A 12505-nucleotide genomic window follows, 5' to 3' on the forward strand; every position below is an offset into this window, starting at 1 on the left:
AAAAAAAATCCTTAAAACAATTTCAATTTTCTAAAAACGAAAAAAATATTCAGAACAAAAACTTATTCGGGAAAATGTCTGAAAAAAATCATTTCTAAAAACAAAAGAAAAACATTTTAGGGGGAGGGAAACAATTTTGAAAAAAAATTCTGAAAAACAGAAGAAATACGCGGGGGGGGGACGAGGGATGCTTTGTGACTGCAATGTGATGTGGTTTGTTACTAGTGGAGCGAATGGCCGAGATGGGAAGGGGCGTGTTGGTGAAAAATAAAGTGCGTGACCCGAAGGACATCAGGTAAAGCGCATTCGTTAAGTCGCAATCTCGCGACGGAGTGGAAATGATGTTGTAAAATGCGGGCGGCCCACTTCAGGCTGGGCTTCCACGTGCCTCCGTTTTGCTCCGTGCCGCACCTGCACCTGCACGCCCTGGCGCCGGCCAGCAAGATGAGCGAACTAACGCAGCGGAAATACGGCTCGGTGTCCCACTGGTTCATCACGGTGAGCGAGCGAGCGCCGCAGTTCGGGGACCGAGCGAACGGGGAGGGGGGGCGCTCTCTCGCCACTACACACGGCGCCTCTCTCGTCTTTGCAGGTCGACGACGCGCTGACTCGGCTCAGGACGCGAGGCAGAATCCGCTGACGTTCTGTCCCCTCTGGTGTCATTGAAATGGAAATGCACACGTCGCGCTGAGCTCCATTCGGGGGACGATTTCTGGAAAAGACAAGTTCGCAAAGTCATTTGAACGGCACGACTGTTATATAAATGTGTGCTCAATGGATGTTGGTTTGTTTTTTTTTTTAGATGTTATATAGCAGGTGGCAGCCCACAGCTGCACTTTTGGGGAATCCATCGGCTGTAAATGTAAGCTTATATTATTAATGATCATTTTATGTTTGAGCATCATATTATTTCATGTTAAGAATACCTAAATTCTGTTGTTGAATAATTGCTTAGACATGTTTTTATGTTGAGCGGTTCTGATTGGCTGTTGAAGTAAGAGAAGCAGGAAGTGACTTTAGTGACGAGAGTTGTGTTCTCGAACGTACTGCGGTGCAGACGTCCCCCCCCTTTTAATAAAACTGCATTTAAAGGACTCCATCTCTCCTTTTGCCGTTCGTAAAGTCGAGCTATCCACTCAAAACAACGAAGCCCCCAACTTACATAAACGACAGCCACCCTGCTGTTGCCTTCGCGGCATCTCGGGACCGTAGGAAATGACACAACTCGCCCGCCCCAATCACGGTCGCTACAGTATGCGAGTTCCGAACGCATTAAGCGGCGTTACAAAGAAAACGGGCGCCGCCGCGTTAGTCACGAGACCTCGGCGTGACGTCATCAGCACGCAAAAGCGTAAGGGTGCTCTGATGTCCCTGATGACAAACGCATCTTGGGGCTTTGCAAAGAATGACAGCACGTCGGTCATTTGGGGTGCATGGAGCGGAGGAGGCGGACGCCGCATCTACAATACGCCAGCCGACAGGAGCATCTTCTCACTCAGATCAGCGGCGAGCAGACTCCCAAAATGCCCAGCAAACAGAAGCTGAGGAAACGCCGAAACGTACAGAAACACCGAACGCCCTACCAGAGGTCCGAGCGACCGCCGACACCCAAGCGCGATGAAAAGGAGGAGCGGGAAGTGGAACCCGGGCAGGTGGCGACGGTCCAGAAGATGGGCTGTCTCACGGCGTCCCTTCAGCAGGTCAAAAGTGACGCCGAACACCAGAAGGACGCGGAGCGTGCAGAAAACTCCGCGCTCCAGAAGGCCACGGCGGACCACGCGGAAGCGACCGCACCCCGGGAGACCCGAGCGCAAGATCTTGACACGGCCGCAACTTCCCTAGTGGACGAGACCATCGCGGCGCTCCTCAAGGCTCGGACCGGAGGGAACGCCGCCGCGCCGCCGGGAGACGGACCCGCGGAGGCACCCCGAACTGCAGCGAGGCAGGTGGAGGAAGCGAGCGACGTGCAAAAGGAAGGCCGGGAACGCGAGACGCTCGGATCAAATGAGTCAACCGAATTACTCCAGGAAGACCAACCGGCGCTCGCCGTTCATGATAGTACAGCTCGACGGACGGATGACGGCTCCGCCGCCGCCGCCGTGCCGCAGGAGCCGGAAAGGGCTGCGCTGCCTCGGGAGCCCGAGAAGAATCTGGGCTCTCCCGGGGACGCCGCCGGACCCGAAGGGGCCCCTGCACCTGCACCTCATGAGCTTGAAACAAACGTCGCATCTGCTACGGCCGAGACCTCCGAAGCACCTCAGGAGTGGGAAAGTGCTCCGTTACCCGGGCAACCAGACCCACGCGTCCAAGAGCGCGCCGATGCGGACGAGACGGACACTGCACCTCCGGAGCAGGAAAGCGCTCCCTCACCCAAGGAGTTGGAGACAAATGGCGTCAACCTCGAAGGCGACACCGCTCTCGCACCCGAAGACGACGAGACGCCGACATCGCCCCAAGGAGAGGATCCGAACCTCGATCCTCCGGAGGGAGATGCGTGGGGAACTCCTGCACCTGACGACGACGACACGTCCAACGAAGCGACCGGCAAACTCGACGCTCGGGACGCGCGCGCGATCGCAGAGGCCGTGGTCGTCGATGACGACGACACGAGCGCGGCCCCGCCGGCGCGAGAACCGACCTCGGCAAGCGATCGAGCGCGCATGCACAAGGACGCCAGGCTGATGGGATCGGAGGAGGACCTGGCGAGCGTGGGACTGACTTCCTTCAACATGAAACAGCTCATGCTGAGGGCGTGGCTTCATCTCGGAAAGATGAGACTGCTGCAACAGGTCAGAACGATGACACTCGAAGATACGAGCCTGTCTCCTCTGGAGGAGGGGACGCCCCAAGAACCGAGGGCGGACTGCGCGGCTCCGGCGCCGCGGGAGGAGGGCGCGAATGCCGAAGAAACGACGTCGCTCCCTTGTGACATCGGGAGCGACGTCGCACCTCGAGGGGACACGAGCGCTGACAAAGATGGAGCGCTTGGGGCGGACACGACGCCAGCGGCGCCCCAAGAAGACGAGACGGCCGCAACCTTAGGGCGGCGCAATACTGACCTGGAGACCGAAACGATGGAGGAGGAGGCGGCCAATGCTTCTCCCGAGGATGCGGATGACGGCGTTGTCGCGTCGGCGCAGGAGGAAACGTCCTCAGCGCCTCAGGAAGCGGAAGGAGCCGGGTGGGCGGGGGAGGGCGAGGTAGCGAGCACGCCTGCGCATCCACAACATCAAAGCGATGAAACGCTCCACAGTGGCGACGATGATGCCGTCACCGCGGCTCCGTCGCCTCCGGGGACGGACACAATGGTGGGAACGCCAGAAGAGGACATGGCCGCACTTCAGGCGCACCGGATCGCCAAAGCCCTTCTGGACAATGCCGCAGCCGCCGCACTGGAGTTTGAGATGGATGGAGCGCCTCGTGGCCAAGAGGCGAGTGCCGCACGTCAGGAGGAAGAGAACCCGCTCGCACTTGCGATGCCCATTCGGGTTGATGCGGAGGCCGGGGAGGACGCGAGCGCTTCAGCGCAAGACAATCGCACGCTGGCACTTTGTCTGGGGGAAGAGGCAACTTCACAATCTCAGGAGGCGGAGACCAATGGGGTCGTCCGGGGTTGCGAAGTACCTCTGGAACCCAAAGACGACGACGACGACGCCGCCGCCCGTGCCGGCCCCTTGGAGAGCGCCGCGGCACCTCCGGAGGACGAGACCGCCTTCGAATCTCAGGAGGTTCAAAGTGTGGTTCTTCGGGAGGACGAGACGCCTCTCGATTCTCAGATGGTCCAGACAAATGCGCAGGCAGAGGTACGCTCAGAACCACCGCGGCAGGAGCAGGAGGAGGACAGGAGCACGGCTCTCCCGAAGGATGACGCGGCCGCTGGACTTCAGGAGATGGCTGTGACCCAAACTCCCCCGGAGGATGATGCAAACGCTGCACCCCAGGAGGAGAACCCAACCGCAGCTGTCCCGGACGCCCACGCAACCGTTCCGCTGCAGGGGCGGGACACCGAAGCGCCGCCCACAAAAGATGAGGCCGCCGCTGCGCTGCGGGAGAGGGAAACAGAAATCCAATCTCAAAAGCCGCCGACGACGGATGAGACGGAGGAGGAGCACGCCAACACCCCCTGGCCCGGCGAGACCGCCGGCGGCCCCGTGCGGGACAAGATCGCTACCTTGGCCGAGGAGCCGACGACGACGCCCGTTCCTCAAGACGCCGAGTCGATTGCGGCTCCTCCGGAAGGCGAAGACGATCACGTTTCGCAGCAGGCGGAGGGAGTGTCGACGGTCGATCGGGTGGAGGATGCAACTTCAGAGTCCCAGGAGCGGGACGAGGCGCCTGTTCCACATCAGATGGATGAGACGTCTGCAGCTCATCGGGAGGAGGACACGCCTGCAAAAACTCACGGCGACGGCACGGCGCCGGCTCCTTCTGAGGAAGGCGAGAGCCGAGCGCAGCGGGGGGACGCGAGCGATTCATCTCCGGAGATGAGCGCTGCCGCACCTCAGGAATATGAGACGCGGCAGCAGGACATGGGCGTCGCCGCGTCCGAAGAGAACGCGGCAACGCCGGCGAGCAATCGGGCCTCAGAACCTCAGCAAGCGGAGACCGAGGCCCGAGCGGATGAGCTGAGTCCACCGCCCGGCGAGGAAATCCGTTCGGCCTCAGCGACGTCTCCCGCGGACGGCTCCCCGACTGCGGCGCCGCAGACCACCGACAGAGCGAGAGAGCACGAAAGAAATGCAGCAGCCGGGCCGGTGAAGAAGGTCAAGTTCGATCTGGGCCCTGACGCAAAGGATCCACCTGGCGAGTCGACTCGCTCGGAGGATGATCCGCGTACGGCGCGGTGGGCGGAGGGAATGGCGGCGGCACTTCCAACGGATGAAGAGAGCGATGAACCGCGGGGACGCCAAACCGCGACATCGGCACTCGGCGAACCCCCGCAGGAGGGGAGCGCTTTTGTTCCCCACGAAGACGAGACCCCGAAACCGGCGTTACCGGACGAGATCGCTCCCCAGGAGGATGACCCCGGCGCATTGGCCCCGCGGACCGCCGCGGTCGACGAGCCTCCGGCGGGAAGGACCCCGGCTGCGCCTCGGCAAGATGAGACCCCGAAGTCAGCTCCGCGGGATGAGAGCGGCGTTCAAGCTCGAGTGGCGACCGGCCCGGCTGAACCCCGGGAAGACAAAACGCCGACAGCCGCGCTGCGGGACGGGACCGCGATTGAACGCCGGGAGGATGAGGAAGACGAGACTTCTCCCTCCGCTTTGCGGGATCGGAGAACTGGCGAACCTCATCGGGACGACGAGACCGCCGCTACGCGCCAGACCGGCACGTCGACGCCAGCTTTTCAAGAGGAGACAAACCTTCAGCCTCGGGAGTGCCAGATCCGTGCCGCGCCCCAACTGGACGACACGGCGACATTGGCGTCGCGGGACGGAACCGCCGACGGACCCCAGGAGGACGCCGTTTCCGCGTTTGACCTGCGGGATGAGACAAACGTCGATCGTCGGGAGGCTGAGACGGCGGGACGACACGAAGACGAGCCCGCTTCTGACCAGACCAATGCCGACCCCCACACGGACGAGAACACCGGGAGCATCGCCGCGCCGCGGGAAGAGAAGAGCGCCTCATTGGCTCTGCGGGAGGAGACTCTCGTCGAAGCCCGCGAGGACGACGACGCGGCCGCGCCGTCACTCTTGCGGGATGAGGCCAATGTGAAAGCGCAGGAACAGGCGCTCGCCGCTGCCTTAGAGGAAAATGAGAGCGCTTGGTCAACGTCGCGGGAAGAGCCGGTTGTGGAACCCCGGGATGACGAGACCGCCGCCGCCGCATCGGAGGACTGCGGGGGCTCCGCGGCGGCTTTGCAAAAGGAGCCCGACGTCGCACCTGAAGTGGCGACGACCGTGGCTCCGCCTCAGGAAACGGAGCCCTCCAAACCGGCCGTGCGGGATGAGATCGCTGTTGCGCCTCGGGAAGGGGAGGCTGCTACCTCGGCTTTGCGGGATGACGCAATTGTTGAATCCCCGGAGGAGGCGGCGGAGAGCACGGCCGCGCCTGAGGAAGTGGAGACCGCCGCATCAGCTGAGCCTCACGAGGATGGACAGGAAGAGGAACAGGAAGAGGCAGAGGCGACCTCAGCAGCCGAGGAGTCCCGCTCCCTGCTGAATTAAATGGAAAAAGGGAGCAATTGCGACAAGGCAACGTGGAGCTCGCTCGGCCGAGGCCGGCGCTGCTGTTGCCCCGGCGCCCTTGAGTGACGCAAAACATCAACAAATGTCAATTAAAAGAAAAAAAAAAAAAGCATCAAATATTCACGCCGTCTTTTCAGTGGTGTCATTTCAGGCGTGCGGAAGGGCTTCTTGACGCCCGAGACACGCCCACATGAGAGTCGCAATCAAAAATGCAAAACGATCCGAGCGTACGGGTCAAGCAGGGGCGCATTTGCTGCGACAACCGCGATTCTTCGGACCTGATGTCGGAAGCGCTGAATATTTTCCTTCCTTCGGGCATTATTTCATCAGTCGCAACCGAGTTGATGTCCGAGATGTTTTTCGGTCGGGACTGCCAATTTTGCTGGTCGTCTTGGAGCGACCTTGAGCTTTCTTTTTGTTTTTTTTTTCTCCCGGGCCCCACTGGTGGTATTGGCGCGCAGCGGGCAGGCCCCGGGCCGGCTGTTGCGCGACAGCGAGGCAAAGCGCAGCAGGTTGTCATCAGACCGCTAGCATGCTTGTGCAAGATGGGAGACGGGCGGCGTAATTAGCGAGGGAATGAGGCCGGCGGCAAGCCAAGAGGCCCTCTGGCAGGAGGGGCCGGCCCCACCCCCACCCGCAGGGCCTCGGGGGACCTGGAGACGCGTGGCTCATCTGCAGGCGGCTAGCGACCTGTTGGACGGCCATTTGGAAGCCCCCCAAAGATGGTGTTGTGTGGCAAACCTACTCCAAGAACGTGGACGCGCTCATCCTCCAGATTTTTGATGTTCTTCAAGAGGAGATTGCAGCTCGCTTTCACCAAAAACACACGTTTCGGTCTAAAAAGTGGAAAGATAAAACAAGCTTTGGGTGAAAGACAGCTACAGAACTATCACCTGAACATTTAGGAGGAACTATTTGGTTCCGTCTTGTGTCGTTGAGTCTTTGTGTGGGTGTGCGCCGCTTGCCTGCTTCCAACTGCCTTTGCCATTGATGAGTAGAGCCGTGAAATAGATCCAGCTGGAGATGCGCGGCCCGCCGCTCGAGCCTCTTGGGAAATCAGCCGCACCGTGTCTTGTCTGTTCACTTCTTTTGAGAACCATCAAGAATTTGCCGTCAAACGAGCGCGCGCCTTTCGTGGGGCCCGAGAGCAGCACGGATGAATGCATCATCCACAAAATAACAATTGGGCCCCGCGACGGTGCGTCGTCGCTGTTCCGGCGGCACACGAGTGAAACAACTTTCGCCAATTTTGAGCGGGTGGGGGACCTTAAAGGTCCCGGGCAAGGCGAGTCAACTCCAATTTCTCGCCAGCATGCAGCGGAACAAGGACAAGGCTCCTGGCAGGAGGCCGGGCCGGGCCTCGGCGGCCCAAGTGAGTCCGGGGAGGACAATTAAGGGGGAGCGTCGGGGTCTACCTTGCGGGGCGTCCCCTCAACCATGGCTGGAAACAGTGCGGGGGCATTGTCTCAACTAATTACGCTGGAAAGGAGGGGGGGGGCTTTTTGTGCGTCGCCCCCGCCGTGCCTGTCAAGAGTCCCTTCTCCTGCTTGCTGGCTGTCCACCGTGCACGCACGAGAGTGTGCTAATGACACTCAAAATGGGTCCGAGTAATGATGTCACTTGTGATTACGCCCGAGGGCTCCAATGATTTTTCTGTTTTGTGGAGAAACTTTTTTTGGGGGGGGGGCCCCCCCCCGCGCGCCCCTCTCTGCCATGAAAGCCTTCACCTCATTACGCCAATAACCCATCTGCGCATGCAACAGGGGCGAAGGGGCGACCAAAAAACGGAAAGCGGAGAAAGGCAAGAGCATGAAGTGTCCTAATGAATCACCAGCGGCACATCGGGCCAAGCTTTTGTGTCCGCGCCCCTAATGGGCTGCTTTCATCAACGGCTGTTTGCTGACCCGCCGCCGACGCTGGGAAATGGCAATTAGCTCGATTAGGGGGAAAAAAATAAATAAAAAACTGCAGGCGCAATGCTTCCCAAAAGCGACCTGAAAATATTGTGGAGGGAGCGGGCCGAAAGCTCGAAATCGACCGCAATTCTCAATGTCATTTCTCCGTTGAAATAAGTTAACCGAAGCTAATCAGAGTGTGCGTTGGTGTTCGAGACTGCGGTCGTTTTACAAAAGTCTATTCATTCGGGGCGAAATGACGCAAAACGACCGTACTTGTGCAGCATTTCGAACTACCTTTTCACCAACACGAACACGACGAGGTTGACCGCCATTGCCACCTGCCGCCAATCGGGGCGGATTGGCCCAGAGCACCTGTTCGTCGACGACGCGCGCGCAGCCAAAACGCCTTTCAAAGTAAGACTTCCGCTCTTTCGCTCCGCGCACTTTGGAGAATGGTGAAAGTCGGTTTTCATTTTCTTTATTCCAAGCAACTCTTGGCAGGCCGAGAAGAGCCGGCCCGCGGCCCAACACGCATCCTCCCAAACTTTGAGAGCACCCTCGCTTTTATTTTCTTGATTCCCAGCAATTCTTCCCGGGTCAGCAGGAGCCAGGCCCAAGGGCCAAGTTGGGCCCGCGGGCCGTCAAATGCCCGGGTGTGCAGTAGACCGTTTGCTGTTGTCTGTTGTCCATCCACCCCGGTGTGTCCTCAAAATCCCCGAAAGTGGGACGCGCACGTTACATCACGTGGCCGATTATGAAGGCAGTCGGAGGGGGGGGGGACGGCAACGGGTGGTGCGGGGGAGGGGCCGTCCTAATATATCAACAGATGCGCGCACGAAAAGACAAAAGGTTTTGGGAGGTGATGAATATGCAAATGAGCACGCGCGCGTGGCGACGGCGTCTTCCATTGGAGTGTGACGTCAAGTTCGCACGGTGACCCCGTTTGCGGATCGTTGGAGTTGGCACGAAAACTTTCACTTGATATTTTCTTGTCTCGGGAAGGAGAGCGTATTTTGCGCAAAGCTTAACTCGAGACTTGGGTTGATTTTTTTTTTCCTTGTCATTGTGGCCGTCCTACATCACAACGTTTTGGTTGATCTGTTTGCGTATCATTATGATATTTCTTTGGGAATATTTGTGCGAATTCAAATTTGTGGCTGCAAGCGTCGAATTGTTTTTCCAGCGCAACGCACCCGAGAAGCTGAGATGAATGTGCACGTCTGCCTTCTCGAGAAGATGCCGAATGTTGTTGTTTTCCAGCAAACAGCCCGATAATAAAAACGGCGTTGATTTAAAACAGCTCGATGTCAACCGAAACAAAGAAATGAATAACCAAAGGCGTTCCTTTAAATCCAGCTTGAATATGAGGCACCGCTTTTTAAAAAAAAAATAAGACAAATGAGAAGAAAGTGGCTGACAAAAGGAAATTGAAATGTTTTTCGGCGGGGGGAGGAGACGTTTTTTTTTTCGGCGACATTTCAAACGTCAACCTGACGAGAGCTCGTTCCGCCTCACTGGCTCCTTGCATCAAATGAGCTCAATGATGATGACCGCCGACAGAAGCATGAAAAGGGGAAAGTTGAAGCGCCTCTTTGCCGAATCATTTCCTCAACAAATTCAAAAACAGCCTTCAGAATGAAAAGAGCTGTTGCATGCCGGCTGCATTGGTGGAAAGTTCAACGTGGAGTCGCTCCCGATTGGCTGCCGCGGCGTGCGTGTGCCCGTGTGTGTTTAGCGCAAGTGGGGGGGATAAAGACGCGCATCCCGGCCGAGCGCAAAAGGAAAAGTGAACTCTCGCCCGCATCATGCCCGGCAAGGACGGCGCCGCGCTTTCGGACGCGGTAATGAAGCAGCAGAGCCCCGCGGGGCACCGCCGCCGCGGTTTCGGCATCCAGGAGCTCCTCGGCCTCAACAAGGAGCCTCCGGCGTCGTCGCCGCCGCCGCATCGGCCGCAGCCGCCGCCGCTGCTGCTATCGTCCGCCGCCGCCGCCCTGGAGGCGCTGCCCCACCGGGGCCACGTCCTGGCCGCCCGCTCGGCCCTCGGAGGCGGCGGCCTGGGCGGGCTCGTGGGCGGCCTGGGCGCCGGCCTGCTGGGCCCCGAGGGCGCGCACTCCTTCTACCGCCAGCCCGCCTTCCTGGAGGTTCTGTCCGAGGCGCACAATGTGCACCTGCAGCCGCTGCGCGGGGCCAACGCGCGCATGCACGACGTGCACAACTCGGCCAGCTCGGGTGAGTTGGGTGCTGCTGCAAGGACAAAAAAATTTAAAAAAACCCCAAAGATTTCGACATCGCTTTGAATGTTTCATTTAGACGTTTTTAGTTGTTCAAACCTTCCAGGGTCGATGCAATGACAACTACGTTAGTAGCAACACGTTGTCTTCTTTTTAAAAAAAATGGGAGGGGGGGGGGGACTTCAACCGAGGGCCAGGAAGACATCCTCGAGGTGATGTTGACCAGTCTTGGAAGCTGATTGAGCTTCTTTTTCCCTTCTGCAATTTGTATTGGATTTGAAATGAGTCCCCGGAAACATTTTTGGGCTCAACATTATTTCAAAGGCAAGGCTGAAATATTGCCTCGATTTGGTGGTCACTTTACATTACAACATTCCGTTTCTTTCTATTCTTGCTGGCAGATTCCGATGACGCGAGTCTTCCCTCCCGTGATAAGTTCTCCAAATCTTCCTTGAGCCAAAGCAAGAAAAGAAAGAAAAGACGACACAGGTAAAAAACAAAACAAATCTCTCTCGACGTCTGGTTTCGAAGTGTAGAGGCATAGCTAGGTTTGGGCCTCCTGCTGAAAACTCATTTTCGAAGTCAACGGAAGCTGTTGCCGGCGCTGGTATTATTTTCAATGGGTTGCGATGATCCCTAAAATCTGTCACATTTGTTTGACTTTATTATGTCATGGATGTGTATTTGTGTTTTTTTTCTTTTAAGGTGTTTCAAATGACGGTTGGGAATAGTTTCCGAAACATCACTTCCGGTTCGGGGGTCACATGTCCCGCACGGGGCGGAGGAATCGGCGGGAAAGCGATTGCGTCCAGTTGACGTTTTTTTTTTTTCTTTTTCCGATTTAGCTCGGAGAGCACGCCATTTGTTTATTCATTTCGTGTTTGTGTCGATCAGATTTTAGTCATTGGTGCTTGTTCATGTTTGGGGTGTCTTTTTTTTTTCTTTTTTTTAAGCTTTTTAAGGACATCAGTACGAGGTGTTGTCCGAGTCGACCCGAGTAGATAACCGAGGCTGCTTGTTCAAATGTGCCGAGCTCACTTTCCTGAAGGTCTAATGTCGAGCTGCCGGGTTTCTGGTTCAAGCCGCCTGCTAGTATGATTTTTTTTGTTTGTTTGTTTGTTTGTTGCAATGTTTCATTTTGGTCTTCTGATTTGGCGCACAGAACCATTTTCACGTCTTATCAGCTGGAGGAGCTCAATGTCGAGCTGCCGGGTTTCTGCTTCAAGCCGCCTGCTAGTATGATTTTTTTGTTTGTTTGTTTGTTTGTTTGTTGCAATGTTTCGTTTTGGTCTTCTGATTTCGCGCAGAACCATTTTCACGTCTTATCAGCTGGAGGAGCTGGAGAAAGCCTTCAATGAGGCCCACTATCCGGACGTGTACGCCAGAGAATTGCTGTCCGTGAAGACGGAGCTGCCAGAGGACAGGATACAGGTGGGGGGGGGGGGGGGGAAAGAATGTCCACCATCCCTCAACCCGTTCGTGTGCATTCTTTTGCGTTTTGTGACGCTTCTCCTCTTTGGCTGAACTGAGGCCTCCGATAAACGGCAGGTGGTAAATGCCATAGATGGACTAACGAAGAACGGCTGGATTTCATATTTCAAGGCACAGCTGCAAAAACATTGCTCACGAGTTAATTTTTGTGGCCTCTCTCTTTCTGACAAAAACGAAGCAGAAAAGAAGGAATTAGCAGCTGATCACCGCCTTCGTTCCTTTTGCCACTTTAGCAGTTTTTTTTTAAAAATTTTTTATTTGGATGTTTTGTCACCATCCAGCAGGGCTGGAAATTAACTAAATTTTCAATCAGCATCTGTGCCCTTGGGGTCACCTCTCTGGCTTTCTCTTCCACCACACACACACACACACACACACACACACACACACACACACACACACACACACACACACGCGCACTGCTGTCAACAGCACGATTGCTCACGTGAGGTCCATCTTTTTACGAGATGGGGTTATCATCAGATCGAGCTCAAAGGCTTTCCCGCTTCTCCGCTTTGATCGTTTTTTAATCCCGTCTGCAGCCGCGCACATGCACCGCATCCCGCCAATCTCATTCCACCTGGTGGGCCATTGCATCATGCCCGTTGAGGTTCATCCATATTCACAAGCTCGGCCAGGCTATGATGAGGCCCGGACGGTTGAAAAAAAATCCATTGCCCCCACCCCACCACAC

General features: G+C 56.9%; 1 protein-coding gene and 3 long non-coding RNA genes across 6 annotated transcripts in view; 2 read left to right on the forward strand and 2 right to left on the reverse strand.

Annotated features, from left to right (window-relative positions):
- Positions 1–182: 182 nt before the first annotated feature.
- On the forward strand, positions 183–779 carry LOC109524886 (uncharacterized). The gene is made up of 2 exons (XR_002170035.1): positions 183–498; positions 593–779. It is a non-coding gene; the product is annotated as an uncharacterized LOC109524886 (long non-coding RNA).
- LOC109524887 (uncharacterized) lies at positions 384–1308 on the reverse strand. Its single transcript, XR_002170036.1, has 2 exons — positions 1163–1308; positions 384–712 (listed from the first exon to the last, which is right to left on the reverse strand). It is a non-coding gene; the product is annotated as an uncharacterized LOC109524887 (long non-coding RNA).
- An 8087-nt stretch (positions 1309–9395) lies between these two features.
- The window catches only part of LOC109524864 (visual system homeobox 2-like), a 6052-nt gene continuing 2942 nt past the window's right edge, over positions 9396–12505 (forward strand). For both annotated transcript variants that reach the window (XM_019884984.1, XM_019884985.1), the window contains exons 1-3: positions 9396–10318; positions 10722–10809; positions 11628–11751. In XM_019884984.1, coding sequence (XP_019740543.1) covers positions 9895–10318; positions 10722–10809; positions 11628–11751 — 636 coding nt within the window. In that variant the 5' untranslated portion in view covers positions 9396–9894. The remainder of the gene's footprint in view (positions 10319–10721; positions 10810–11627; positions 11752–12505) is intronic.
- Positions 10395–12505, reverse strand: part of LOC109524870 (uncharacterized) — a 6944-nt gene continuing 4833 nt past the window's right edge. For both annotated transcript variants that reach the window (XR_002170029.1, XR_002170028.1), the window contains one exon: positions 10395–10770. This is a non-coding gene — a long non-coding RNA (uncharacterized LOC109524870). The remainder of the gene's footprint in view (positions 10771–12505) is intronic.

This window comes from Hippocampus comes, unplaced genomic scaffold (genome assembly GCF_001891065.2).
Source record: "Hippocampus comes isolate QL1 unplaced genomic scaffold, H_comes_QL1_v1.1 scaffold144, whole genome shotgun sequence".
NCBI lineage: Eukaryota > Metazoa > Chordata > Actinopteri > Syngnathiformes > Syngnathidae > Hippocampus > Hippocampus comes.